The following is a 26,144-nucleotide window of genomic DNA, read 5'->3' as shown; positions in this document are numbered from 1 at the left end:
ATAAGTCTAACTACTAATCCACTATCATGTAGTATAAAAATATATATTCAGTAGTAGCCGTAGTAATCATTTCAGTGAAAATGACACCACGTAAAATAGGACAAGAGGGTATAAAGAAAATGTAAAATCAAGTAATTAAATAAAATTAACAACATAAAAACAAAAGCGCTTGCTGGAAAGAAGAACGCATGGATGACATGTAGTTAGTGATAGTGAATAGACAGATTGACAAAATCTCAGTTATATATTTAATGCTTTTTACTTCTTTTACTTGACTACTACTACCACCAAAATTTTCCATTGATCTTTCATTTGCACACTTCTTCTGCTTCCTTTGTAATCTAACAATGGCGGCATTGTGCAAGAGAAATCCAAAGAGTTTAATTTTCAGTTCAGTTATGTGCTTTCTAATACAAATAACAGCTCTAAATGGACAACTTAGAGTTGGATTTTATTCACAAAGATGCCATAACGCAGAATCCATTGTTAGCTCTGTCGTAAAAGAAGCTTCCCAAAGAGAACCAAGAATGCCAGCCATGTTACTTAGACTCCATTTCCATGATTGCTTTGTTCAGGTACCTAGCTTTTTATCTTCCACTTTTTTAGTATGTCAACCTTATTCAATTTTAACCGAACATTTTTTTTAAATATTTTTAAAGGGTTGTGATGGATCAATTTTGATTGATAATGTGAAAGAACCTGAAAGAAATGCATTTGGTCACGAAGGCCTGGGGGGATTTGAAGAGATCCAGAAAGCCAAAACTCAATTGGAAGGTCAATGCCCAGGGGTGGTATCGTGTGCAGATATTGTTGCTTTAGCTGCTAGAGACGCTGTCGTCTTGGTAATGCATTAACCAATTTAAGTTATATATACACTAACATTAACTCTATTAGTTTAGTTTAATAAGGGCTAGCAGGTTAGTTATTATCTTTATTATAGGTTATTATTAATGTTTATCATAATGATTTACTTGTAGTTATCTTGTAATTAATTTGGTTGCGCAAATATTTTTTACACCGTCACTACATAAAACTTAAACTTTTGACCAAAAACTAAATTATTTTCCATACATAATTGACTCCGGATACTATTATTTCGATTTTAATTTCTTCCTTACGATTAAATGTGAAAATGTACTAATTAAGGCGGAATAGCATGTCTTTAGTCATGTGTATGACATTTTTTTTTCCTTTCAATTTCATGTTCTTTTTGTGTAATTTGAGATTATTAAGAAAGAGCTCCATGTTAGGATTACTGTGTTGTCGAATTAAGATATAAAAAAATTCCGATCTTTCGTGATATATATATAATGAATTGATGATTATGTAATTGCATTTTCTAAATTAAGAGATACTTAGTAACAGTCTAATTCTCTTTTGATACATTATGAGATATAGGCTGGTGGACCATTTTATGAAGTTGAGACAGGTAGAAGAGATGGTAGAGTATCCGATTTGTCTCTTGCAGCTGCAATGCCGGATGTGGATGACTCAATTGATGTTTTAAAAGGAAAATTCAAAAATAAAGGCTTTACTGAAAAAGAACTCGTCATTTTGAGTGGTATGATCTATTCCTTCTACTTCAATTTTATCCATTGGTATGATATATATAACCCTTCTATTTCATTTATTAAAGTTAACTTACACATACAATATAACAGGGATACTGTAATTATAGCAAGTTACATATCGTATTTATAGATTGTTAATTCCACAAGTTAACTATCTTTTTAGTGAATTACAACTTGTTTGACCAAACTGCAAAAATCAGTTTATTTTGAGAAGTGTTTTTTCTTAAAAGTGTTTTTTTGGTGAGGAGCAGTTTGTGTTTGACTAATTTATTTGAAATGCACTTCTGAATAGCAATTAGTGTTTGACCAAGCTTTTAAAAACTGCTTCTAAGTAGGGATGACAAAATGGTTTTAAAAAAATAGTTAATCACCCATATTATCCACTAAAAATGGATTGGATAGTGAAACTTTTTTAAAAACAAGTCAAATATGGATAAGAACCATATTATCCATTCAGAAAATGGATAACCAATGAGTCTAACTTTTACATTTGAAAAGCATCAAATCGGGGATTCCTCAAGTTAGGGAGACTAAGAATTCTCCCAAAAGTGATCATATGTAAAAAATCATGGATAATATAGTTACCCATATTATCCGTCGGTTAAACCGTTTTTTATCCATATTAAATATGGGTTGGGTCGGATAATTTATCCGTTTTTTCATTACCCATTTCGACTCGAACCATATCCGATCCGACCCGCCCGTTTGACACTCCTACTTCTAAGTCTATTTTTCTCAAAAGTGCTATTTCTTTTTTTAGAGAAGCTACTTTTTTCTGCTTCTCCTCAAAAATACTTTTTTCCCTCTAAAAGCTTGGCCAAACACTTCAATTTTCGAAAAAAAAATGTTTTGGCTTGGAAAAGCTTGACCAAACAAGCTATTAATCGAGTAAAAATTCCTTTGTACTTTCAGCATATAAAAATTAAACTCGTATAATAAGACAGGTAAATAGTGATGCTAATTGTAAACAGTGGCGGATCCACCTTGAGAGGTGGGGGTGCCATGCCACCCACAAGTTAGGCGAGAACTTTTAGAATCTATGTTGAAACTTTTCAGAATATTGATTAAATGTATACGCTGCCACCCGTAATATCAAACAAGAGGACGGTGCCATTGTTGGGAATTAATTTCTTAAAGTTATTCTTGTGTTTAGGCTTAGGTTCGGGTCTGATTCTAATAAGGAAATCAATTTTTTATTTGTCGGTTTCGCTTTTTTTTTTTTTTTCCTTTTGTCATCGTCTTTTCTATTTCCTTTGTTTTTCTATCCATTTCCCTCTTTAATTTTTCATTTTCCAATCTTTTCTCCTTTTTTTTTGTTTATCAATGACTTTGAAAGAGGAACACATAAAAACAGAAACTTAAAATTATCAAAGCACCATAAATAAAAACCATGGCTCTTAATTCAAAATTCTGGCACTTATGTAAATAAAAAGTTTTACAAGATTATTCTCTTTAAAATTCTGTTAGCTTGTATATATTATATAAAAAGTGCAATTGTCCTATTGCTTGCAAGGTATAATTTCTTTTTCAAAAATATTTTTTTGCTTATGCTCTTATAGAATTAGTGTGATTCTACTATTAAAAATACTCTCACTTATGCAAAAATTTTAATAAAAAAGGCATGATTCCTTAATTGAAGGAAGATTGCTAATTTTTACTTGTGCTCATTTATTTTATATCAAATTGTGTTGATTTCTCTATTGAAAATATCGTTAAATTTAGTAAACCACCCCCAATGAACTGAAAATAGATCGAACCAAATTGAATCCAACCAATATATACTCACACTCAAACTTTATGGTCAGTGTGAGGGGTACATTAAAAGAAATGTGGCACCCGCTATCTTTAAATCCTAAATCCGCCTCTGTGTATGACGAATTAAAGTTACAATATAGCTATAATATCATATATTATTGTCACTATATTTTAAGTTGACATTAATTAATGCATCATGTTAAACATGTAGGGGCACATACAATTGGCACAACAGCTTGTTTTTTCATGCCTCGAAGATTATACAATTTCACTGGAAGATCAGATGCAGATCCAAGTATTAATTCTAAGTTCCTCCCAGAGTTAAGAAGCAAATGCCCCAAAAATGGAAACATAAATTTCAGAATACCTCTTGATAACGCAAGCGAACGAAAATTTGACGATCAGATTTTGCACAACATAAAGAATGGTTTCGCAGTTATAGCATCGGATGCAAGGCTTTATGACGACAAAATTACGCGAGCAGTGATCGATTCTTATCTTCAGAGAAATAAATCAATTCGTAATTCACCATCATTTGCATCGGATTTTGGTTTAACCATGATAAAGTTAGGAAGGCTTGATGTCAAGACTGGATTAGTAGGAGAGATTAGAAAGGTTTGTAATTCTTTTAATAAAATGTAATAACATTTATATTGAGATATAATATTACTTAATTAGTGTACGTGTTTGTTGTCCTCGAGAAGAATAAAATCATGTGATGTTTCCCTATAGTTTTTATTCATTAGGTTCCACGGTCTGGGACTTATGCTGGATTATCATTGAGTTGACCTGTTTCAAAATTGTTATCAATATCTATATCCAAACATGTGATTACTTATTCTAATTTTCAACTCTAATATTTCTAAAGTGCTTTTTGCCATGTAGTGCTTAAAAACTACTTAAATTTAGCTTTATCCAAACAGATACATAGTCTATTGTCGAAGTCAAAAATACGTGGGAGAAAAAGTATATTACAAGAACACAACACACATAAAAAGACTTTGGAGAACGAAGCAAGACCAACCTAATGCGGAATCATCGGATAATTCTGTCATTTCTTAAACTGAAACTATAAATATTTCAAATAATGAAGAAGAAAAGATGGGTTGACAGGGAATGTGCAACTTGGACAAGTGAGAATGGTAGAATAGTATGCTTTGTTTGAGCTCAATCAATTTTTTTCATCCTTGGCAGTTTGGACACGAGGAAGTGATGGGAGTTCTACGAAGAAAATAATTGCTCCCAAAAACAGGATTGGAAGCTCTTCAAAATGATTATTAATTTTCATAAGACTATCTTAAATTTTTAGAGCCCGTTTGATTGGTCGAAGAAGAGGTTTAATCACAATCACATATATAGTGTATTGTTTGGTTGCTTCTTTTGTTTTTCACATAACAACTTGCATAAATTATGGTTGAATATATGTACCAAAAATTGACAAAAAGGCCCTTACACACTTTAGATTTATTTCTCTTTTTATTTGAAAAAATAACATTTGTATTATTAATTTTTATATTATAATACCTTCATTACTAATCCGTGTATCACTAATCTTGCATAACTTGTTCTCTAACCAAACACACCTATAAGAGTACTTTAGTTTGCAAATAAGTTATTATTGATAGACGTTGGAGCTATAATATACTCCCTCTATCTTATATTGTGTGTCGTATTTTTTTTACACGCCCCTTAAGAAATATTAATTATAAAAGAATTGGACTATTCAACTCTTATTTATGTTTTAAGATACAATCTTTTTTTTTATTGAATATTTATTCTATTTATGTGTTATCTCCATCTTCAAGAACAATTATTTTTGTCTTGAACTTCTAAAATGATAAATAATTTGAGACAACTATTTTTAGTAAGGCAAAATGGCTTCCAGCCACTTAAACTTGCACTGATTTTTCAAGCCGGTAAACAAACTTACGCGATTTTCTATTTTGACACTGATACTTTACAAAACAATTACTAATAAGTACCGTTAACTATGCCTACGTGGAGGCAATACAACTGACGTGACGAGAGTAGGTGCAACTCATGCTTAAAAGGCGTGTGAGTATGTTAGTTTTGTTAGAAAAAGTATTAAGAATGTATTAATAATTAATAATAAAAAAATAAAAGAAGAATAAATAAATAAAGAAGCAAACCCAAACACTTCTTCAGTTCTTCCCAGCCCCTCCGTCCCCTTCTCCGATCCTCACATTACTTTTTGTTTCTTATCCTTATATTTTTTATGTTCTACACCCCATCTTCCCTCTCCATTTTTCTTCTTTATTTCTTATCATTATTGTTCTCTATTTAAAACGAATTTAGGGATTTTTCTTCTTCTACTTGGTATAAGAATTTAGAAAGGAGAAATAAAGATATAGAAGATAACCCTTAAATTTATGGGAAGCAAATCACCGGAGAAAAGAATCAGTTTTCTGATATATGAAATTGGGTCAAATCGGTCGTAAAGAATTTGATTTTCCTATTTATTTGGTCTGATTCTTCGAATCAATCAATTAGGCTCCAACCATTTGAAGTGAACAATGTCTCTCCGATAAAATGATGGTTTCTTTGTAAAGCTGGGGGAGATGGGAAATAGATATTTATTGTCAAATGGGTAGAGTTTGATCTAATCTGAAAGTGATGGATTTTGAAAGTCTCTTAGAAATGATTTTAAGAAAAATAATGAAAAGAAAATAAAGTTGACATTTTGAAGAAGAAATATGGCACATGAGGAACTTTTTTTAGTGATTAGTCAGGTGGAATGGTTTTAGTGATGGTGGAACTGGTCTTAACCTACGAAGAAGAAAGAGAAAGAAAAAAGAGAAGGAATTTTATAAATTGAAAAGGTTGGGACCCACAAATTACATGTGTCAAACATCAACAAGCTAAGCATATGATAGGTTATCCACGTCATGCAATTGCATAACACGCTCAATCTGAGGTGTTTATTAATAATTATTTTGTGAAGTATAAGGTATAATTATTTTTATCTCTTGGTAACCAGGACGTTTAGTATGAGACGGAGGAAGTACATGTAAATGTTTGGTTTACTTGAAATGTCCATAAATTTGTTCCAAAAAACAAAGCCAAACCAAAACGAAAGCTGTATGTATATTAACCTGCCAAACGACGACGTTCGCGACTTTCGTCTCCAAATTCTTCCTCGCCTTTCTGCTCACACTCACTGCTCCGCTCAGTAACAACAGCAATGGGGAGCATACACAACAGCAAGAGCAGGCTTAACACCAACACCGTAACTCCCTGCACTCGCACACACCAGATCGGAGCTCTAGCTCTCGTCGTCACCACCTTCTTCCTCACCAGAATCTTTGATCAGTCCTTCAATCCCTCCTCCTTCTCAATCCCTACTACTCCATACAGATCCAAAAACGACGTCGTAGGGTTCTCGGATTCATCAAGTGGGTCCATCTTCTGGCCGCAACGTGGATATAGGACCCACCTTTCCTTGAAGATTTACGTGTATGATGAGAACGAGATTGATGGGTTGAAGCACTTGTTGTATGGCCGTGATGAGAAGATTTCTCCTGATTCTTGCCTTAAAGGCCAATGGGGTACTCAGGTTGTTTCTCCCATCTTCCCCTGTGTTGTTATTGGGAAATTTTTTGAAGTTAAAAGGAAAATTGTAGTTTTTTGTTTGTATTACAAATAATTAGCTTCATTTTTATTTGGCCTATTGATTATGCAACTTCTAACATTTGAGCTCGGTAACACCCACATAACAGTGAGAAAATGATGATTAACTGAACATTTTACTTTCTTTGTTTTAATTATGTATTCCCTATCTCGGTTTGAAGTTGCTTTAGAATAGTTAATTTAAGGCATGAGTTTAAATTAACTGTAACATGCGTGTAAATGTGTTTATCAAAAGCTAGTAACAAAATTAGGTAACTTGAAATAACTTTCAGTCTAAATCAGATCACTGATCTTAATGCAAGAGAATGATTGGGGTGGATTTTGCCTAAGGGGTGAATTGTACATAAGAGAATATAGAAGTTACATTTTGCCCTCATATCTAAGTTCAATTATTACATTATTGAAACAATTGAAATCCTATTTATTCTTAAATGTTACCTTTTCCATATCTGACATTGAGGGATTAATATCTAAAAGTCAATGTTGTACTGAGGTGGTGAGCTGGGTTGTGTACTTTGTAACTATCTTTCTTTTTGAATTTGAAGTATTTGGTGCAAAGGAAGGGAGATTGATAAAGGAGAAACCAGAAAAGGATCTTCAGGGAACATATGCGTTATTTTGGTTAAGTGACGTCTGAGGAAATACTAAGGAGAAGCACATTTGTCCCTCTGTAACTTGAGAAATTACTTGAAATCCTTCCTTGTAATTCTCTATCTTCGTTTGAGAATTACTTGCAAAGTTACTCGAGATCCTGTCCAACCTTTCTACTCCCAATCTACTATGGCCATGGAGAAAAATCTGGAAAAATAAAGCTCCTTATAAGGTTAAGTGTTTTGTCTAGTTAGTTGCGAAGGAGGCTTGCCCAACCCAATACAATCTTCAAAGGAGACGCTTACCAGAGTGCATAAGATGTCCACTTTGTGAAGGTCAAATAGAGGAAGTCAACCATCTCTTCCTGCACTGCCACTTCACACACCAAATGTGGTTATTCTTCTTCAGTATCCTGAACATTAAATGCTCCATGCCTAAAACAAGCCTCGACTTTCTGAAGAGTTGTCACAGAAAAAAGATCTAGCAAGGCAACTATCAGTATTTGGTATTCCATCCCAGCAGCTATTTGGTGGACTCTTTGGAGGGAAAGAAACCATTGAGTTTTTGAAATTTCTACTTAATTCATCAAAGAAAAAGAAAAAGAAACCATTGAATTTTGTAGGGAAAATTTAGAATTGTAATTAGCCTTAAGCATAGTTCTATACTTCTGCTACACATCTTTTGCAAGATGGCATAGTGAATGATGTTGAAGCCATTCTTCATTTCCTTAGCTCATTGCAGTATATGCGACTATAAATCCTCTGCTGTAATTTCCGAACCAGCACTTTCTTAGTGATGGTTTTCATTAATAATTTGCTGTTTACTTATTAGAAAAAGTCCTCTATCTTTATTTCAGAATAAATAAAGAGGTTCCGATATTTTTTTTCCCTTTTATTTCTCCTTTTTTATTTCCTTAGCTTCCGAAGTTCCGGTTACAAACACGACTCTTTGTGTTAATAAATTTCTTCATCTCGGCAAGGTTTGGGGGAGAATTCACTCTCCATTTTTTCTTCTAAGTATGGACAAAATCTGAGTATCTTTATCTTGGCTCCTTTTTTTTGAGGGCAGCATAAGGAAAAACCTGCAAGAATTAGATTGTTACCTCCCCAACAATTACATGAAAATCTTTCGTTATTAGGCTGCTTGTAATTAGTCTCTAATGTTTCTCTATCTTGCTGATTTGCCCGTAGGTTAAGATACACAGGATGCTTTTGCAATCAAGGTTGCGGACTAGAAAAAAAGAAGAGGCAGATCTTTTCTTTGTGCCTGCTTATCCTAAATGTGTTAGAGTGATGGGCGGCCTGAATGACAAAGAGATTAATCAGACTTATGTGAAGGTACTAAAGAATCAGGGTCCTTAACATTACAATTATACTGTCAAGTGTCAAATAGCTTTCGAAGTTTTATTTATTGCTATAGTTCAATGATTAAGATTTTTTGCTTTGATTTCTCTCTTCAACTGCAATGTCACATTATCCATTTCCTTTCATTTAGGTTTTCCTTCGTGTATGATTTTCTTTCTTGACACCTTGCCTTGCAGGTGTTAAGTCAAATGCCATATTTCAGGTTATCTGGTGGCCGCAACCACATATTTGTCTTCCCAAGGTATTATTAGTCATAGTGAGATATTTAAACACATTATTTGCCTTATAAAAAATGAAGATCTTTAAACACATAGATAAAGGGAATGAATAGGAATCCAATTATAAGATACTTGCTTCACAGAAAATAGATGACCCAGTGGTAGTTGTATTTCATTTGTTAAACTGGTATATGAATAGACAGGCATAGCTGAGTTCTGCATTAGCTTGGATGTAGTTTTGAAGTCACAACTTCAAAGTTGCATTTTGCAATCTAGTAAAAATATGGCCTAGTGATAGTTGTATTTCATTTGTCAAAGCTGCAATGTGAATAAGGCAGGAACCTAGCCAAGTGACTGCAGGAACTGAGATGTAGATACGAAGCCACAACTTCAATGTTGTGGTCATTTAAAATATTAATCACCGACTGTTACTTGTGCTAAAATGCTGATGCAAGTAGGCATGCAGTTAAATTCTCTTAGTTGCATTTTAATTGAAAGAATAACAGCTTTAGACGGTTCATTATTCTTCATTATGACTTGTTTCTTATGCATGTTACTTTTGCTGAACTGCAGTGGGGCTGGAGCACATTTATTTAAATCATGGGCGACATACTTGAATCGGTCTATAATTCTTACCCCTGAGGTAGGGTCTTCGAAAATTTCAGTCTACAATCCTTACCCCATCAATCATAGAAAATGTTTCAAGGGTTGCTGCTATGCGTTTATCTATTTTTATATCTGTCTCTCTTATGGAACCGCAACTCGCTCACCCTGACTGTGTTGTTTCCTCGGTCAGTTTATTGTGACAATTTCTCCTTTGACGATGGATTATTTTTCCCTTGAACAATTCACTGTATCATGCATAGAGCGCGTCTAAAAAAAAAAGAAAATATAACCTCTGTCCAGGGACATGGGTCAATTAGCAAGTTCCTTTTAATTGTAACTAGTATACTTACCCGAGCGATGCCTGAATCGGTTAAAAGAAAACAAAAAAAAGTGGAGAGAGATATTGGAAACAGATGTAAATTGAAGAATAATTTTATCGACCACATTAAAGAGAATTAAATCAAAAACAAAAAAAAGAATTTAATTGGATTGACTGTCTAAATTTTTTTCTAGTGACCACCAATTCCCAAGAGCTGTTAAAACATACTTGAGTAATGCTACACCAGTACTTGGCTTTAAAAGGATTAGTCCACAAGAAATTTCAGAAATTTTTGTCTCAAGTACATTCATAACAGCATAACAGACATCACATTTGGTTCAATCTTATTTCATCAAATGAAGCTTAATCAAGGCAAACTAACTCTGTCTTTATCGAATTTGAGGAACATCTTTGCTCTCCTCTCGTAGAGAGAAAGAAGCTCACATGCATCGATTGCAAAATCATCATCGAATCCCGGAAATTCTTTTTGTCCACGCATCTGCAATCCTCTCGATATTTGCAGCAATGACACTCATCATATCGATCAAAGTGTTCTCATTGCACCTCCTCTTTATGTTTGTTTTCTCAACATGCTTGTACCTAGTAATGCCTGTTATCTTCAATAAGTTAATTCACATATCATTGCATCTAATGCAGGGGGATCGCACGGATAAAAGAGACACTAGTGCCTTCAATACATGGAAAGATATTATAATCCCTGGAAATATTGATGATGGGATGACTACTCATGGCGCTAGGCTAGTTGAGCCTTTGCCTTTGTCGAAGAGGAAACATTTAGCTAACTATTTAGGTCGAGCACAAGGAAAGGTGGGTCGCCTTCAGCTGATAGAGCTCGCGAAGCAATTCCCGGACAAGGTATGCTTTCTCCTTGTCTCCATTGATTTTACGTCTTTGATGCATGTAGCTTCACAGCTTGGTCTAGAATAATGACTTCACTGGCAAAAAGGGTTTGCTCTATTGGTTAAGAATATCCAGATATTTTTGAGAGTGTATGATACAGTAATCCATGTGTGGACTATCAATTTTAAAACATACCTAAATTTGATAATTCAGTTCATACCTATGGTTGTTTCTCTTCGGAAGCAGTTGTTGCACAATTGTTTGACTTAAAGTCTAGTATACAAAAACTCACCATTTTACTCCCCTTGTAATGTCCTGTTAAGTTCTTCTAATCTCTAACATCTCCATCAATTGGTCCCAGCTCAAAAACATCTTAGCAGTGTATCTTCGGTCGATATGGTATTATAGCATTATATCTATGGTGAATATCTGTCTCAGAAGTTACTTTCTCCAGGAAAAAATTCCCCTACCTCTCAAAAGATATAACAGCTCACAGAAATCCTGAACAACCCTCTTAATTTTCTCAAATACGCGTCGGTGTTCATAAAAACCCGAAAAACCGAACCAAACCGAAAATCAAACCAAACCGACCAAAAAAACCGATACTTTTTGGTTTGGTTTGGTTTTGGTTTTGAATTTTAAAAACCGATCAAATTTGGTTTGGTTTTGGTTTTAATCAGAAAAAAAACGAAAAAACCCGAACCAAACCGACTATAGGAGTAGCTATTTCAAATTTATTATTACACCTATATATATGTATATTTTTATACAAAGTTTCAAATATTTAATGGTAAATTTTAATAGTTTGCACTTTTAGTATAGTTCTTTACCTTTACATTCTAGTTTGATTGGTAGTTTTCTTTTGTTAAGTGTAAGAATCTATTTCGTGTTAAAAATAATATATTTTTGATTGAGTCCTTAAATTATTCATCACTATTTGATTCAATTATCATCAATATATTTTGGTAAATAATAGAATTCTCAAAGGGCAATTGATTTGATAGTGTTACGTTGAAAATGTGGTTTCCGGAATATGTGTTTAGTAGTGTATGTCTTATATTTAAGAAAAAACTCACAAATAACCAAAAAAACCGAAACACCGACAAAACCCGACATAAACCGAATCGAGAAAAAACCGACTTAATCGGTTTGGTTTGGTTCTAATATTTGAAAAACCGACTTACTTGGTTTGGTTTCTTTTTAGGGAAAACCGATCCAAACCGAACCATGAACACCCCTATTGGTAGGCTTTTGAAATCGACATTTGACCTCATATGATAACACATAGTAGCGAAGCTGTCAAACATTATTCTGTCGGTTCTTTAGCAGGTACAGGTGTTTTTCAGTTTATCTGCATGCATGAGAATCCATAGCTCTTCAATATGACTAATTATGTTTGATTCCAGTTCAACCGACAGATCTTTATAAAACATGACTAATTATGTTTGCTTCCAGTTGAGTCCCATATAATTGTCTTGTTTGTCCAAAAGATGGTCTTTTTGATTCTATCAACAGTTGGAATGTCCAGAATTGAAATTCAGTGGTCCTGACAAGCTAGGAAGGAGGGAATATTTTGAACATCTCCGCAATGCCAAGTTCTGCCTGGCTCCACGTGGTGAATCATCATGGACGCTTCGCTTTTATGAATCCTTCTTTGTGGTTAGTCTTTCATATCTTGTGTGAATTACTAAAATTCGTCAAATTGCATTTTCCAAGCTATTTTATGCTATGTTTTCAATTAAACAGGAATGCGTTCCAGTAATCCTATCAGATCAAGCAGAATTACCATTTCAGAACGTGATTGACTACACCCAGATATCAATCAAATGGCCATCCACACATATAGGAACCGAACTTCTGGACTACCTAGAATCAATACCGGGTCAGCACGCTGCTTTCTTGTTCTGGCATCTTGCATTAAAGCTTGTAGCCAATAGAATCATGACATAACTTTCTTTCATTCTCAGATAAAGACATAGATGAGATGATAGCTAGGGGTCGAAAGATCAGATGCTTATTCGCTTATACTCCCGAGTCTGACTCCTGCTCTGCGTTTAATGCAATTATGTGGGAACTGCAGAGAAAAGTAAGGCAATTCCATCAGTCATCCGAGACTTTCTGGCTCCATAATAGAACTATAGTCAACAGAGATTTGGTGGAATTCAGCAAGTGGAAACCACCTATGCCTCTGCCTTGAATATGCTTTACACGACTTGTAGATCAATTGTGCGTTTGTTATAGTTACATTGTAATTTTTTCCAGAGCTATAAATGACCACAGTCCAATTTTTCTCTCTCCAGAGCTATAGAGAAAATCTCACTAATTATTTACATTTTCTTTCTTCGTGTTTTGTCCTTGAAAAAGTTGTAACGTTTATTAGGTTGTCACAAGAATTGTGATTCCTTAGGCTTTTTTGAAGTTGGGATGCACCGCTTAGTGGTTTTAGTTTGCGTTCTCGGAATGGGAAAGGTCCAAATATACCCTTGTACTATATGAAATTGAGCACATTTGCACTTCGTTAATATTTTAGCCTATATATGCCCTTACCGTCACATAGTTGGTCCATGTATGCCCTTACTGTCGCGGAATCCACCCAAACTAATTAGCTCTTTCGTTAATTGAAGTGTATTACAAACACTATTTTCTTTTTATTAGTACTTTTTTTTTTATTTACCTTCCTCTTTTCTTTCTTCTCTTTTTTTTTTTCCTTTTTCTTTCTTCCATATCCAATTTCCTTCATTGTTGATGCCTTCTCCATTTTCATCACCAATTTCACTTGACAAAACTCATGTATTACTGCTAGTTTTACTATCACAAACCCCATAGGTTCTTCTGACCTGAAGGAGATGAAAATTGTTGGAGAAATATTTTCGATGGTGTTAATTTTGTGAAGGTAGGATATGGTTATTCATATTTTGAAGGTCTTGTTCCTTTCAGATATGAAGCTCCACAGAAAACATCTTCAAAATTTGAATAACCATATTCTACCTTCACCAAATTAACACCACCGAAAAAATTTCTCCGACAATCTTCATCTCCTTTTCAGAAGAACTAGAGCTTTCTCGCTAGGAAGCTTTTGGTGGTGTAGGTTTGGATTTTAGGAATAAAATCACGTGAAATTAGTGACAGAAATGGAGAAGGCATCAGCAATGGAGGAGATCGGACATGGGAGAAAGAAAAAAGAAAAAAAAAAGAGATGATTAATTTGGGTGAATTCCGTTTCGAAAAGGGCATATATGGACCAACTATGTGAGAGTAAGGGCATATCTGACTAAAGTATTAGCGAAGGGCAAAGTGAACAGAGAAGAAAAGATTTGTGGTTTGTTCTCCCTCATTTTCTCGGGCCAGTATGATGGCAGAGATTGAAGCAAAGCAGCTTTCTTTCTTGGTAAGATAAGAAATATTTAATCCCTATATCAGTTTCAATCTACCAAATGCATAACATTATACTCATATCACAAAAAAGGGCAGTCCGATGCACTAAGCTCGGGGTCCGGGAAAGGGCCGAACCACAAAGGTCTATCGTAAATAGTCTTACCCTGCATTTCTGCAAAAGGTTGTTTCCATGGCTCGAACCCGTGATCTCCTGGTCACATGACAACAACTTTACCATGAGATCACAGTTTCGAGCGATAAAAACAACCTCTTCACATAAATTGATATATACTCTCATCTTAGTTTATCACTAAACTATAGTAACTTATTGTAATTTGGTCCAAATATCGAGTGTGGGGTATATTATTAATTTTACATGTGTTTTTTTTCAATTCCTTGCAAAAAAAACTCACCAAATTGAACCAAAATTTTGTTGAACTTGCAAAAGTACACGCGATCTGGGAAGTTCTTGTTCATTTACATGAATTTCTTAACGGAATAACCACACAATATAGTCTTTATTTTTATTTAATTTGGTGAGCATCAAGTGACAAGTCGTAAAATGTAAAACCAGAACTTTTCAAAAACTTTATTTGATGAAGCAAAAACTAATCTTCAAATCAGTCGCACCACAACCACAAAAATCTCAAGACATTTTAGGGCCTGTGGGCCTCAGCTTTTGCTAGGTGTCAAGTGCCAACCCAATCGGAAAGCTCTTTTTAACTTGAGCAGGGAAGAACTGATACCAGAAGTTTAGAGAACAATCCAACGGCAGATTCAGAAAGGCTTAAATCTGCAAACCACTTTTTGAAATTTCCCGTATTGAATCTCCTCAAGATTGCATAGAAAACATTTCAGAAACCTCATTTCTCTCTCCTACTTTCTTGGTTGAGAGGAAATGGGCACATTTGTATACAGCAGCAGTTGCCTTTCTTGGAAAAACAATCTGAGCAGACAGGTGATTTCGTCTCGCCAAGTAGTTCCTCATGCTGTCACAGAAAAAGGGTGTTCAAGAATTAAGGCTGCTGCTTGTTCTAAAGAAGATGTGCATGTGAACCAGGATTGTGAAAAATCTGCAGGCTCATTGAATAGGAGGTCAACTATTGTATCTGGAGTCTCTCTGATTTCATCAGTCCTGCTTGGTTTACCTGGAGAGGGATATGCTGTGGTGAAACAAGGCCTCCTAGCAGGGAGAGTTCCTGGACTTTCTGAACCAGATGAAGAAGGTTAGTTTCATAATCCCACACTTCATAAGCTGCAGTAAGCTTATTGGCATATTCATGAGTGATGTTGGAAAACTTGGACAACTAGTAGACTCTTACCAAATCAAATAGAATTATTAACAACCTCAAAATAGCAACAAAAGATTGTGTCTAGGCTGGAAAATTGCAGACATAGACTACATTCAGATAATGAAAGAACACAGAGCCAACGTGTATATAACTGAAATTCTTCGCTTCTTTTTCGTCTGTGCTTTTTCTTTTTCCAAGTAAATGTTCATCTTAACAAGAACAAAATTGCTCAGGCAGGTTGGAGGACATACAGAAGACCGGATGACAAGTCAGGTGGACATGGTGTTGGATGGAGTCCTATCATTCCTTATGCTTTTTCAGTGCCTGATAATTGGGAAGAGGTAAGAATCCAGTTATTCACAACTGTATGTATTTTAATATTCAACAATGTCAGAGAAATTACCTTTCAGCTTGATGTCAATTTACTTTGCACAATTGGACATACCTTAGTCAGGTTCACTTTTGAAGTTTTCACCTATTGAACAGGTCCCTGTGTCAATTGCTGATCTAGGTGGTACAGAGATTGATTTGAGGTTTGCGAACCCCAAAGAAGGGCGTATCTCTGTAGTTGTGGCTCCTGTTAAAAGATTTTCAGATGGTGAGCATCTCATGTTTTTTCTTCCTTCTATTCTAGTACTGAAGCTAAGAGAACTAAAAGAGATTAGGTGGACATAGGGATGAAAGTGTAAAAAACACACTGGCAAATAAATATATCAACTCAATTTGTATCTGACGGATTCAATCTTGGTGGTATTCTAACTCCAAATATGACCCAGAAATTGGTGAAGAAGCCACCATAGAACAAATTGGACCTCCAGATAAAGTGATCAGCGCTTTTGGGCCTGAAGTCATTGGAGAGAGTGTGGAAGGTAAAGTCTTAAGAGCTGAAGTAGCAGAGCATTCAGGAAGAAAATATTACCAGTTCGAATTAGAGCCACCCCACGTATTGATCACAGCAACAGCCGCCGGAAATCGCCTATACTTGTTCAATGTCACTGGAAATGGTAAAAATTCAAATCCACGCTTTCTATCTTCGGAATATCTGCTATATAGTAGTAAAATCCTAAAACTCGCTGTGATTTCACAGGTCTTCAATGGAAAAAGTATTACAAAGATTTGAGAAAGATTGCTGAGTCTTTCAGGGTTGTCTGATTGGCACATCGACTCCATGTGTGATAGTACCTTAGCAAAAGTGGAATACACAAGAAGAGTTGGTGGCTACAATCATAAATATTTAGAACCAGCCACTTTACTTCTAGCATTATATACAGTTCAATATATTAGAGGAGCATCTCCTCGAGATTGAGTTTTGTAACAATTTTTTGCTAGCAATGATTATAGTAAACTTCTACATGTTGCAAGTTTCAGAAGGCACCTCTTTTGGATTAATTTCTACATGAGGCATTGATAGCTCTGTTTGATTGCCACTGCAGTCACCTCAACATCGTCCAACGGCAAGAGTTAGTATCATGTTTTAGAAGTTAATTATTCTGGCAATACTTGCATAAAACTAGTCTCCGGTACATCAAGCATGACCACACTACACCCAGGTGTCTTTTGAGACCCTTTATTTGACAAGGCAAACCTCATCCTTTCAGCCTTCTCCCATCTTTCAGAGGCAGCATATATATTAGAAAGAATCACATAATGTGCATCAACACTGGAATTGCAACTGCAGCTCAATTTTTTGACCTCGTTCAACACGTGTTCTACCACATCTGTGTCCGAGTGAACCCGGCATGCTCCAAGCAGAGCCCCTAAAACTGTGTCATTTGGTGTGACAGGCATGCCTTTTATCAAATTCACAAGCCTCCTTTAATCTTCCGGCCCTTCCCAAAAGGTCAACAAGACAACCATAATGCTTGATACTTGCCTTCAACCCATATTTCTCCATCCCGGAGACAATCTCTAAACCTTCCTCCACGAATCCACCATGGGCACAAGCCGATAGCACTGAAAGAAATGTTATATCATTAGGTTTCACTCCTGAGCTCTTCATTCTCTCGAAGAAATTAATTGCCTCCACACAGTGGCCATGAGTGGCATAAGCAGATATTAGTGAGTTCCAAGCAGCAGCATTTTTAACTGACATTCCTTCAAAAATCAATCTGGCATTACTTAAATCCCCACATTTCGCATACATATCAACCAACCCATTAAGAACAAATTGATTCAATTCAATCCCTTTCCGGATTATCATTTCATGTATTTCCTTGCCAACATCCAGCAAAGCCAACTGTGCACAAGCCGATAAAACACTAACTACAGTAACCTCATCCGGTTCAAACCCCTCATCTTGCATTTTAGAAAATGCTTCTAAGGCTTCTTCACAGTATCCATTCTGTGTATAACCACATATCAATGAATTCCAATTCACCAAGTTCTTCATAGTTATCCTATCAAATATGGCCTTGGCACTCTTAACATCACCCTTCTTAAAATACCCAGAAACCATTGATGACCAGACATAGAAATTTCTTCTTGGCATTATCTCAAACAGTTCCCTTGCAGCATCCATATCTCCATTACTAGCATACCCATCAACCATAACACTCCATGTGACTACATTCCTAAACTCATCCGGCACCCGGTTAAAAAACCTCCTAGCCATCACCATATCTCCATTTCTAGCATACCCGTCAATCATTTCATTCCAAGTCACAATTGTCTTCTCATACATATTCTCAAACAACAAAATTGCAGTCTTTGTATCACCACCCTTCATATGTCCTCCTATCATAGCATTCCATGTTATCACATTTCTTTCAGGCATATAATCAAACACCTTCCGGGCACTCCAAATTTCACCACATTTCCCATACATATCCAACAATGCAGTCCCCACCATAACATTACAATCAAATCCTGATTTCACAGATTCAGCATGTAAAGCTTTGCCGAGGCTAAGCATTGAAAGTGCAGCACATGCCTTTAGCACCAAAGGAACAGCACCCACCATTAAACTTCCATTAACACGATTATGGCTGTATATTAAAAAGGCTTCTTTGAATTTTCCTTGATATACGCATTTCTTTATGTTATAAGCCCAATTTATTAATGGGTTTGTGATATTATTCAGTGAACACAATCGAGAACTTTGAATTTGGCAATTCTTATGGTTGTTTTTCATTTTACAGTGAAGATCATTCTGAGTTCCTTGTGGCCAAGGATAAAGTTTCTTGCTTTAATCGTTCTTGCAAATGTCAATTAGCTGACTCAAAAGTTTCTGACGGTTCTTTTCGATTTTAATCCTATTTTCTGATTATTATATTTCTGGTCCTATGTATTCCTATTCGGCGGATTTGAAGGCTAGAGTTGCACTTTTAAATTCAATCAAAATTTGTATTGTGTATAGGGTGTCGTTACTGAATAAGGATGCCAATGGTTCGGTTTGACAAGTTATTTTATAAAATTTGGACCATACTAATTTTTTGGCTATTTTATTATGTATAATAAAAAATTAGACTTTTAGAAATTATACTAATCATGTCAGTTTTTCTTCGATATCGGTACAGTTCTATTAAAGGGTGTGAATTAAGAGAACATGAAAGATAGACAGAGTATAGATCTATCAACTATTCTACAACAACACAAAAGAAACTAAACAAAGACAAAGGAAATATAAATTACTCGAGTGGAAAGATATTAAGCAAGTTGGGACTCAAGAATAAAGTGGAATATTAAATATTTGAAAATATAAATTTAAATCATACGAAAGGAAACATATTCAATACATTGTAGTTTGCTACTCATAATCGCTAGAATTCATTGTGTGTTGCTAGTGAATATGCTTGAAATAATTTAGTTTCAATAAAAGTAGTATAATAGGTTTGGAGATTAGGATTTTGAGCTTAATTACTTGTTGACTTGTAATCATTTTATAATTTCAAGGCCCAAGGAAAAATTTAATGCTTTATTATTTTTAAACTTTATAAATATATTTTTTTTATGTAAATTTATTTGGTACGGTTCGGTAATTTTTTTCGATTTATTTTCATAAAATAAAAAACCTATCCTAATTATCGGCACGGTTATAGAGTTATATAAAAACCTACGATTTTATTAAAAGAACCTAAAAATTGGTTCGGTGTGATACGGTTCTGTTGGTTTTTAAATATTTATTGACACCCCTATTACTAATTATCAATATTTTGATATGTACAAATATATACATGGAATTATATACATAGAATTATTGTTGAACTTTCCGGGTGTGGTAAAAATTTACCCGCATCAAATATTTACACCAAGTCTAATTAAATTAACCATAGGAGATAAACTAAGGTCTTCTAGGATTTTTATTTTGAATAAATAAGAAACAAAAAAAGGCTAGTATAATCATAATAACTACTGTTACAAAATCTTAGGGCTACTGTCATCCTCTTTATTTTATTTCCTCGCAATCATCTTCTGCATTTTTGCTGCATCTTGTGACTTGAATCTTCACTACTAAAAGATAGCAATCAGTCTTTCGACTGATTCAGTCGGAATTTTCAAAAATAATATTTGTTATATTTTTTTTTATTTTTTTCGACTATTTTTCCGACAACATTGGTCGCAACGTCTCGCGCAAAAATTGGGAATAAATTATTGTGATGGATTCAGTCGGAAACTAAAAGTCAAACAATTTTATTTGACCATTGGCGACCGTTTCGGTCACAAATATTTAAACTTTGGTCAAATTATTTTTTTTAAATTGCAACTGAAACGGTCACTAGTTTTGCGACGGAATCAGTCGCAGATTATTTTTAAAAACCTAGACATTTCTTGAAAGCTGCCAGTATTATTTTAGCTTTCCCTCCAGTTTTTTTCACTAAAATCACCTATTCCCTCTATTTCTAATCAATAACTAAGTTCAAAAAATTTGAAAAATATTTCAAAAATATAAATGAAGTTTATCATCACCGCTGCCCTCTTCTCGTTATAGTTGGCCACCATCCCAAAGTTACTTTTTGCTACCATCGTGCCTTCTCTGTCACACCGTTGATCGTCACCATCCATCCCTAGGTAAAGATTTTCATCGTTGCTGCTCAGCCGCCATTTCGCCATTGCTGCTACCATCTCATGGTAAGACAACTTATCTTTATTTTGGCTTTGTTGAGATGATTAGGATTGTCTAGTACGTATGAAGAATATGATGATTGTTCTCCCACATACCCAATATCTTATTTTTGAAATTAACCCTAATATTTTAACTGTAAATTATCGAGGGTAATTGGATTACTCCTTATTACTTGCAGTGGGTTATTAATTGAAGATTAGGGAACTAGGAATATGAATTTGGAGAGAGGGGCGAGAGAATTTAAAGAAAAAGAGTTTGTGTCAAAGGTGGGATCTTTATACTGAATCCTTTGTACAAGAAGTATATTATGAAACATACAGGATTATCTTATAAACATGGCATGCCTATTTTTTCCATTTAAGAGAACTGGGTCTCACCTTTCTTTAGAGGTATGATTGATATTATACTTTTACTGGGTGTATTATGATTGGAATGAAAGTTGAGAAAAAGGAATTAGGTGTAAGTTGATATTAATTCTCCTAAGTAGATACATATTTAGATTAATTCTGCTTTAACTTGGAATAAGAATCGAAAAATGAGGGAAAACTGCACGATGAAGATATGAGCAGATTCTTTCAAAGTGTAGCAAACTTAGCGGACCAATATTATATCCTCCAAATATTTGAAAATAATTAAGCTCTCCGTTCAAGTAAAAGTTCGATAGGTGTATATGAAGTATTGATACTATTACAACATAATAGATAGCGAAAAACAAGAAAAGAAATATCAGAAATAGAGTTGCTTAGAACAACATCATATTAAAAGCACACAGAGATTGAAGAAAATGGAATAGAGTACAACACAACTCACATCTATTAATTATCTGCTTCTTTCTCTACTTAAATCACTTAGTTTTTTTATTTTATTTTAAATTGGAATAAATCTTAATACATACTTTTAGTTTGTTTTCCAGATTTCTTGTAACTAGGCCTAATGATACAAATATTAGTCTACTCATAGCAAAATACGCTAAAGTAAGTTGCAGCGCAACACCCATAATTAATTTATGAAGGTATTCCATCCACATACGACAAGATGAAGAGAATGATTATTTCTAATGCACTTAATATTAGTCTACACATAGTATTATTTTTTTTATACGAATATACTACCCTCCTCTTGTCTAGGATACTGAGGCTCGAGATAGGACATACATACTGCTTTGGGCAAGTTTTCATCAAACTTTGGATGGAACCTTTATGATAGAATTAGGGTAAGTTTCTTATATCTTATTTATGACATACCCTACATTTATTTTCTCTAGTTAGTTGTGGTATTACTTCACATTTGGAATCAATGGAACAACATATAGCAGTTGATTGCTATTTCTTATTAAATAACGTCTTTGACTTCATTTTCATGTATTGTTTATCAATATAAAAAATTAATTTTCTTCTCCAAGTATCACATGTAGTTCCTTTTCTTTGTGATTAGCCCTTATTATGTAACAATGAGCTCTAGCTCCTTTTTTTGCAATTTTTATGAGATGTGTGTGTGCGTGTTTTTTTTCCTCTATTTTGTTTCTGATTTTTCTTTTAAGTGCGCGTTCTGCTGTTTGCTTGACTTCTGGGTTTCAACTATAGATTTTTCCTTGTTTTTCTGTAGGTAGGAACAACATTCAAACTGTTTTTAAAGGTTGTCCGTATCAAGTCAATTATCAGAAGAATTTGTCCATAGCTTCTGTAAGAATTTTTCAATCACTTCTTTGAAAAAATCAAATTCCTTTTAGTTTCATATATATGTTGCCGCTTCATGTGAATTTCGATTGTATTCGGCAAGGATAGATGCTTTTGGTGATATTTTTCATGTGTTGATTGAAAAAGCTTTCAGGTATTTAAAAGAAATGGCTTCTTACAATAAATAATTGAAGTCAGTTTATCCTTTTAGACTTTAGATTGGCCTAGCTGATTTCTGGTTCTTTTATAAATTAAGGGAAATATTACTCATCATCCTGCTTGGTTGAGAGTTGAACTTTTATGTGGGTAACATATGGTGGTCTGATTTCTAAATATACGTTGGATTAGTAGGAAAATGGAGAAAAAGAGGGCTGGCACTTTACATTTATATTAGGACAAGTTCAGGTGTTCTCTTCCTTATTTACTTGACATCAATATTTTTTACTCTTTGGCCTCTGTTTTTTTCATGTATATCCTGATCGTTTACTGAATCCCCTTGGCCACTTTAATTTGTCCCAAATTGATTCTCGCGGTAAAAAAATAAGAAAATCTAAGAAGAAGAAACACACTTTACCTAGATCAAGTCAGCTTCCTCCACCTATACCAAAAATGAGCCCTCTTCCTATGCCTCCTCGTCCTTCCATGTCAGCTTCACAGTCATCTGACTTTTTCAAAGCCCCTCCCCCATCTAACTCACTTCAGTATTACTCCATGCCTTCTCATGGTGGCTCAGCTTCGACCACCATTAATTTAATACCCACGCCTCATTTCCCAGCTTCTTCCCCGCGTGGTCTTGCTAGTCAGATTGACATCTCACCACCGATTGCATCCTCGAGCCATCATAGTAGCCAGCATGGCGGTTCATCTTTTGTGCCTCATACATCGCCCACTCAATTATCATCTCCAGCATCATCCACTCCAAGTATATCTAACTTGGATATTGGAGGCTCTCACGCAGCTGCATCCCCATCTACCAGTACGTCTACAGTTGCTGGTACCGTGAGATATTGTATTGGAGGGACTGTACAGTACAATCATCTTCATCAGCTGATTATCATTCCCCGTGACGTCGGGTGAGTTTTTATTCAATTTCCTTTTAAAAACTTTCAATTTTTTTTTTGCATATAATGAATTTAATGACATTTTATATGTTAAAATTAAATGCAGGTTTTTGCCATCCTTTCAGGCCGCGCATATGGTGATGGAATCTATGAAGCCATTTTTTGACGAGCCATGGAATTCTTGGAGACAGATACTGTACCAGATCAGAATGAATATGTGGCAAAAATTTAAGGTAAGATAAATTAAATTTTATTAATACTTATCTTCATTTGTCTAATATTATTTATTCAATTTTGCAGGTTAAGTGCGTATGGCAGCCAACACTTGAAAATCTGGTGCATGATAACTTCGAGAAGAAAGCACAGAAGCTGATAACAAATTCACATCATGTTGCTAGGAAAGGTGGCAAAAAGCCTAATTGGATACGTGAAGATGTCTGGAATCAGCTCTTGGCGAAGTGGAACACCCCTTAGTAGAAGAAGAAGAAGAGTGAACAAGCAAAGTTAAACAGAGCTTCTACTAAGGGTGGAGCATTGCATACTGGAGGTTCTATTAGTTTTGATGCCCATCGTTGGAGAATGGTAATTTCATTATAAAATATTTTTAGTTTTACAAATATGCAAATTGAACATATATATATCCTAATTAATTCTTAATTTTCAGGGAAAGGAACGTGGGGGAAATGTGACTTATGCTGAGGTCTTTGCAAAGACACACAAGAAGAAGAAGAAGAAGAAGAAGGATAGCACAAGAGAAGGATGGATCGAACCACGTGCTTTAGAGATATTTATATAATCCAAACACCAACACTATATTATTTTTCCTTCTTGGTTTATTTTATTTATATAACGTGTATTATTTTTATTTCAGGACAAGTATCATATTGATCTTGATACATGGCAACAAACTCAACCTGAAGGAGCTTAGCCGACCCCGGAGGATATGACTGCAATTTGGACACAAGCGGCTGGTGGTGTGAATAAAGGTATAAATATTATATAATAATCTATTTTGGTATTAATTTGAAAGTTGCTTGTTTGTTTTCTTACTTCTTTTACTTTCTTTTCTTTATTTCTCGTGAAAATAATAAAATAAAGGTCGAACCTACGGGATTGGAGTACAACCATCCTCCTGTCGTCCACCAACATCATTATTCACTGGGGCATTAGTTTCCCAAGAAGACATGAAATCTATGCGTCAAAAAGTGGATCAAATGTCGCAAGAACTTCAAGAAACTCAGGCTTTGATTTAAAAATTGTTAAAAAAGAAAAGCAAGAAAAGAGCTGCAATGGAGTCTGAATCTGAGTCTGAGGAGGAGATTGAATCTGAATAGGCTATTTGAATGTTTTAGAGTTGAAGTTAGAGACATGTTTAATTTATGTTGTTTGATAGTTCGGTGTTTCATTAGTTGATTGAATTGTTATAAATATTATTGTTCGCTTGTGATAAATATTGAATTTTGGATTGTTATATTAGGTTTTTGGTTAATTGTTAGGTATTTGGTTGGCTGTTTTATTTGGCAGGTGGGTAATTAAAAATACAGTAGGATTCTGCCTAAAAATGCCACGATTTGCTACTGAATTCAACACAAATGTCACCAGGAATTATACATATAATATTGATTATAATGATTGTCAATTGCTCCATGAACTTTCCTCGGGAATAAATTCTGGATTTAAGGTAAGTATTTTACCTTATTTTTCTTTTTTAAATTCTTAAAATTGTATAATTTGATTTTAATATAAGTAAGGATAATAAGTTTTGTTTATAACTCTAATAGAGTTTGTAAAATTTTTATGTCTTGCCTTGGTCAAATTTATGTATGATTATAAGCACAAGAAGTGGAGTGGAAACCGTCCCATTGAATTTGTTTCATTCTAGTTCCCTTAAGAGAATGTGGTAGCAATATATAATAAGTTTGAAAGAAGATAAAATTATTACCGTGAAGGTAACAATGGATATGGACGTGACAATAGACGAAATTATAATCGTCATTATTGTGGTAATGTGAATAATAAGGATTCTCAAAATAATCTATCACTCTGTGAAAGTAATGTTTGTCATCGATTTGACATAAGATTTGGTAAAGCACATATAGATGATTATGGTCCATTCGTGATATGAATATGACAACATATGATTTATGAATACATATTCATTCTTAAAAAATATGAACGTACTAGTGATAGTGAATATACCACACTCACCTCTAGAAGGAGGTTTGAGATGAAATAAGAGAATAATTTCATTATTATGGCATGAATAGTCATTGATCACGTGCCTATTTTGATTATGCCAAAATATTATGGCAATTTGATTATTACAGGGCAAAAGTAATATAAGCAAAATATCTTGCCTATACTAATTTTTGACCATGACCATAATGGTATAACTCCCCCTTGAAAGAGACATTCATCATATGTATGTGTAACGACCCGATCGATCGTTTTGAGAATTAACGTCCCGTTCGGGGGCATAAGTTTTCGAGCAGCTTCGTATTATGTACGTCTTGCTTGTATGGACGAGTTCAATTTTCGGATGATTCGGGATCAATTTGGAAGAATGATTCTTGTTTTAGAAGCTTAGGCGGTAAGAGTAGACCGGAGTTTTGAATTTTGTGTAAACTACTCCAAAACAAATTTTTTTATGGTTTTAATAGCTTCGTATGGTGATTTTGGACTTAGGCGTGTGTACGGATTTGGATTTGGAGGTCCGTAGAGTAATTTGAAGCATTTCAGCAAAAA

The 26,144-nt window shown here is 34.5% G+C and overlaps 5 protein-coding genes and 1 long non-coding RNA gene across 11 annotated transcripts; 4 read left to right on the top strand and 2 right to left on the bottom strand.

Moving 5' to 3' along the window:
• Positions 1-201: 201 nt before the first annotated feature.
• On the top strand, positions 202-4,055 carry LOC107787258 (peroxidase 43-like). The gene is made up of 4 exons (XM_016608804.2): positions 202-575; positions 660-842; positions 1,399-1,561; positions 3,538-4,055. Exons 1-4 carry the CDS (start codon positions 348-350, stop codon positions 3,966-3,968), a joined length of 1,005 nt encoding a protein of 334 aa, XP_016464290.1. The 5' UTR covers positions 202-347; the 3' UTR covers positions 3,969-4,055.
• Positions 4,056-6,308: 2,253 nt separating this feature from the next.
• On the top strand, positions 6,309-13,278 carry LOC107787264 (putative beta-1,4-xylosyltransferase IRX10). Its single transcript, XM_016608814.2, has 8 exons — positions 6,309-6,900; positions 8,756-8,902; positions 9,106-9,170; positions 9,721-9,790; positions 10,730-10,948; positions 12,449-12,592; positions 12,680-12,815; positions 12,901-13,278. The coding sequence occupies exons 1-8, from the start codon at positions 6,529-6,531 to the stop codon at positions 13,128-13,130; spliced, it is 1,383 nt and encodes a 460-aa protein (XP_016464300.1). The 5' UTR covers positions 6,309-6,528; the 3' UTR covers positions 13,131-13,278.
• Positions 13,279-14,926: 1,648 nt separating this feature from the next.
• Positions 14,927-16,953, top strand: LOC107787263 (psbP domain-containing protein 4, chloroplastic-like). Its single transcript, XM_016608813.2, has 5 exons — positions 14,927-15,534; positions 15,838-15,941; positions 16,087-16,198; positions 16,377-16,604; positions 16,688-16,953. Exons 1-5 carry the CDS (start codon positions 15,207-15,209, stop codon positions 16,750-16,752), a joined length of 837 nt encoding a protein of 278 aa, XP_016464299.1. The 5' UTR covers positions 14,927-15,206; the 3' UTR covers positions 16,753-16,953.
• Positions 15,376-16,656, bottom strand: LOC142170715 (uncharacterized). Of its 2 annotated transcripts, none has more exons than XR_012700111.1 (4): positions 16,520-16,656; positions 16,004-16,177; positions 15,852-15,924; positions 15,376-15,516 (listed from the first exon to the last, which is right to left on the bottom strand). It is a non-coding gene; the product is annotated as an uncharacterized LOC142170715 (long non-coding RNA). The 2 variants fall into 2 exon arrangements; XR_012700110.1 differs by having other exon boundaries at positions 15,379-15,516; positions 15,631-15,924; positions 16,046-16,177.
• Positions 16,954-17,083: 130 nt separating the features above from the next.
• On the bottom strand, positions 17,084-18,884 carry LOC107787262 (pentatricopeptide repeat-containing protein At3g21470). The gene is given in 2 exon segments (XM_016608812.2): positions 17,084-17,406; positions 17,408-18,884. Coding segments are annotated over 2 exon segments (1,644 nt in total). The 5' UTR covers positions 18,731-18,884; the 3' UTR covers positions 17,084-17,085.
• A 1,519-nt stretch (positions 18,885-20,403) lies between these two features.
• On the top strand, positions 20,404-24,892 carry LOC107787261 (uncharacterized). 5 transcript variants are annotated; one of them, XR_001648356.2, is made up of 8 exons: positions 20,404-20,667; positions 21,790-21,875; positions 22,268-22,344; positions 23,114-23,411; positions 23,506-23,632; positions 23,700-23,981; positions 24,064-24,385; positions 24,498-24,892. XR_001648356.2 is itself a non-coding variant. In XM_016608809.2 (8 exons), the coding sequence occupies exons 3-5, from the start codon at positions 22,948-22,950 to the stop codon at positions 23,871-23,873; spliced, it is 765 nt and encodes a 254-aa protein (XP_016464295.1). In that variant the 5' UTR covers positions 20,404-20,667; positions 21,790-21,875; positions 22,268-22,947; the 3' UTR covers positions 23,874-23,981; positions 24,064-24,172; positions 24,271-24,385; positions 24,498-24,892. The 5 variants fall into 5 exon arrangements, 3 of the variants coding, with proteins under 3 accessions (XP_016464295.1, XP_016464294.1, XP_016464296.1); XM_016608809.2 differs by having other exon boundaries at positions 22,268-23,411; positions 24,064-24,172; positions 24,271-24,385; XR_001648357.2 differs by having other exon boundaries at positions 20,406-20,667; positions 23,297-23,411.
• The last annotated feature ends 1,252 nt before the right edge of the window (positions 24,893-26,144 follow it).

Source organism: Nicotiana tabacum, chromosome 16 (genome assembly GCF_000715075.1).
Source record: "Nicotiana tabacum cultivar K326 chromosome 16, ASM71507v2, whole genome shotgun sequence".
Lineage (NCBI taxonomy): Eukaryota > Viridiplantae > Streptophyta > Magnoliopsida > Solanales > Solanaceae > Nicotiana > Nicotiana tabacum.
The sequence above is the reverse complement of the archived record's forward strand: the minus strand, read 5'-3'. Positions and strand labels throughout refer to the sequence as shown.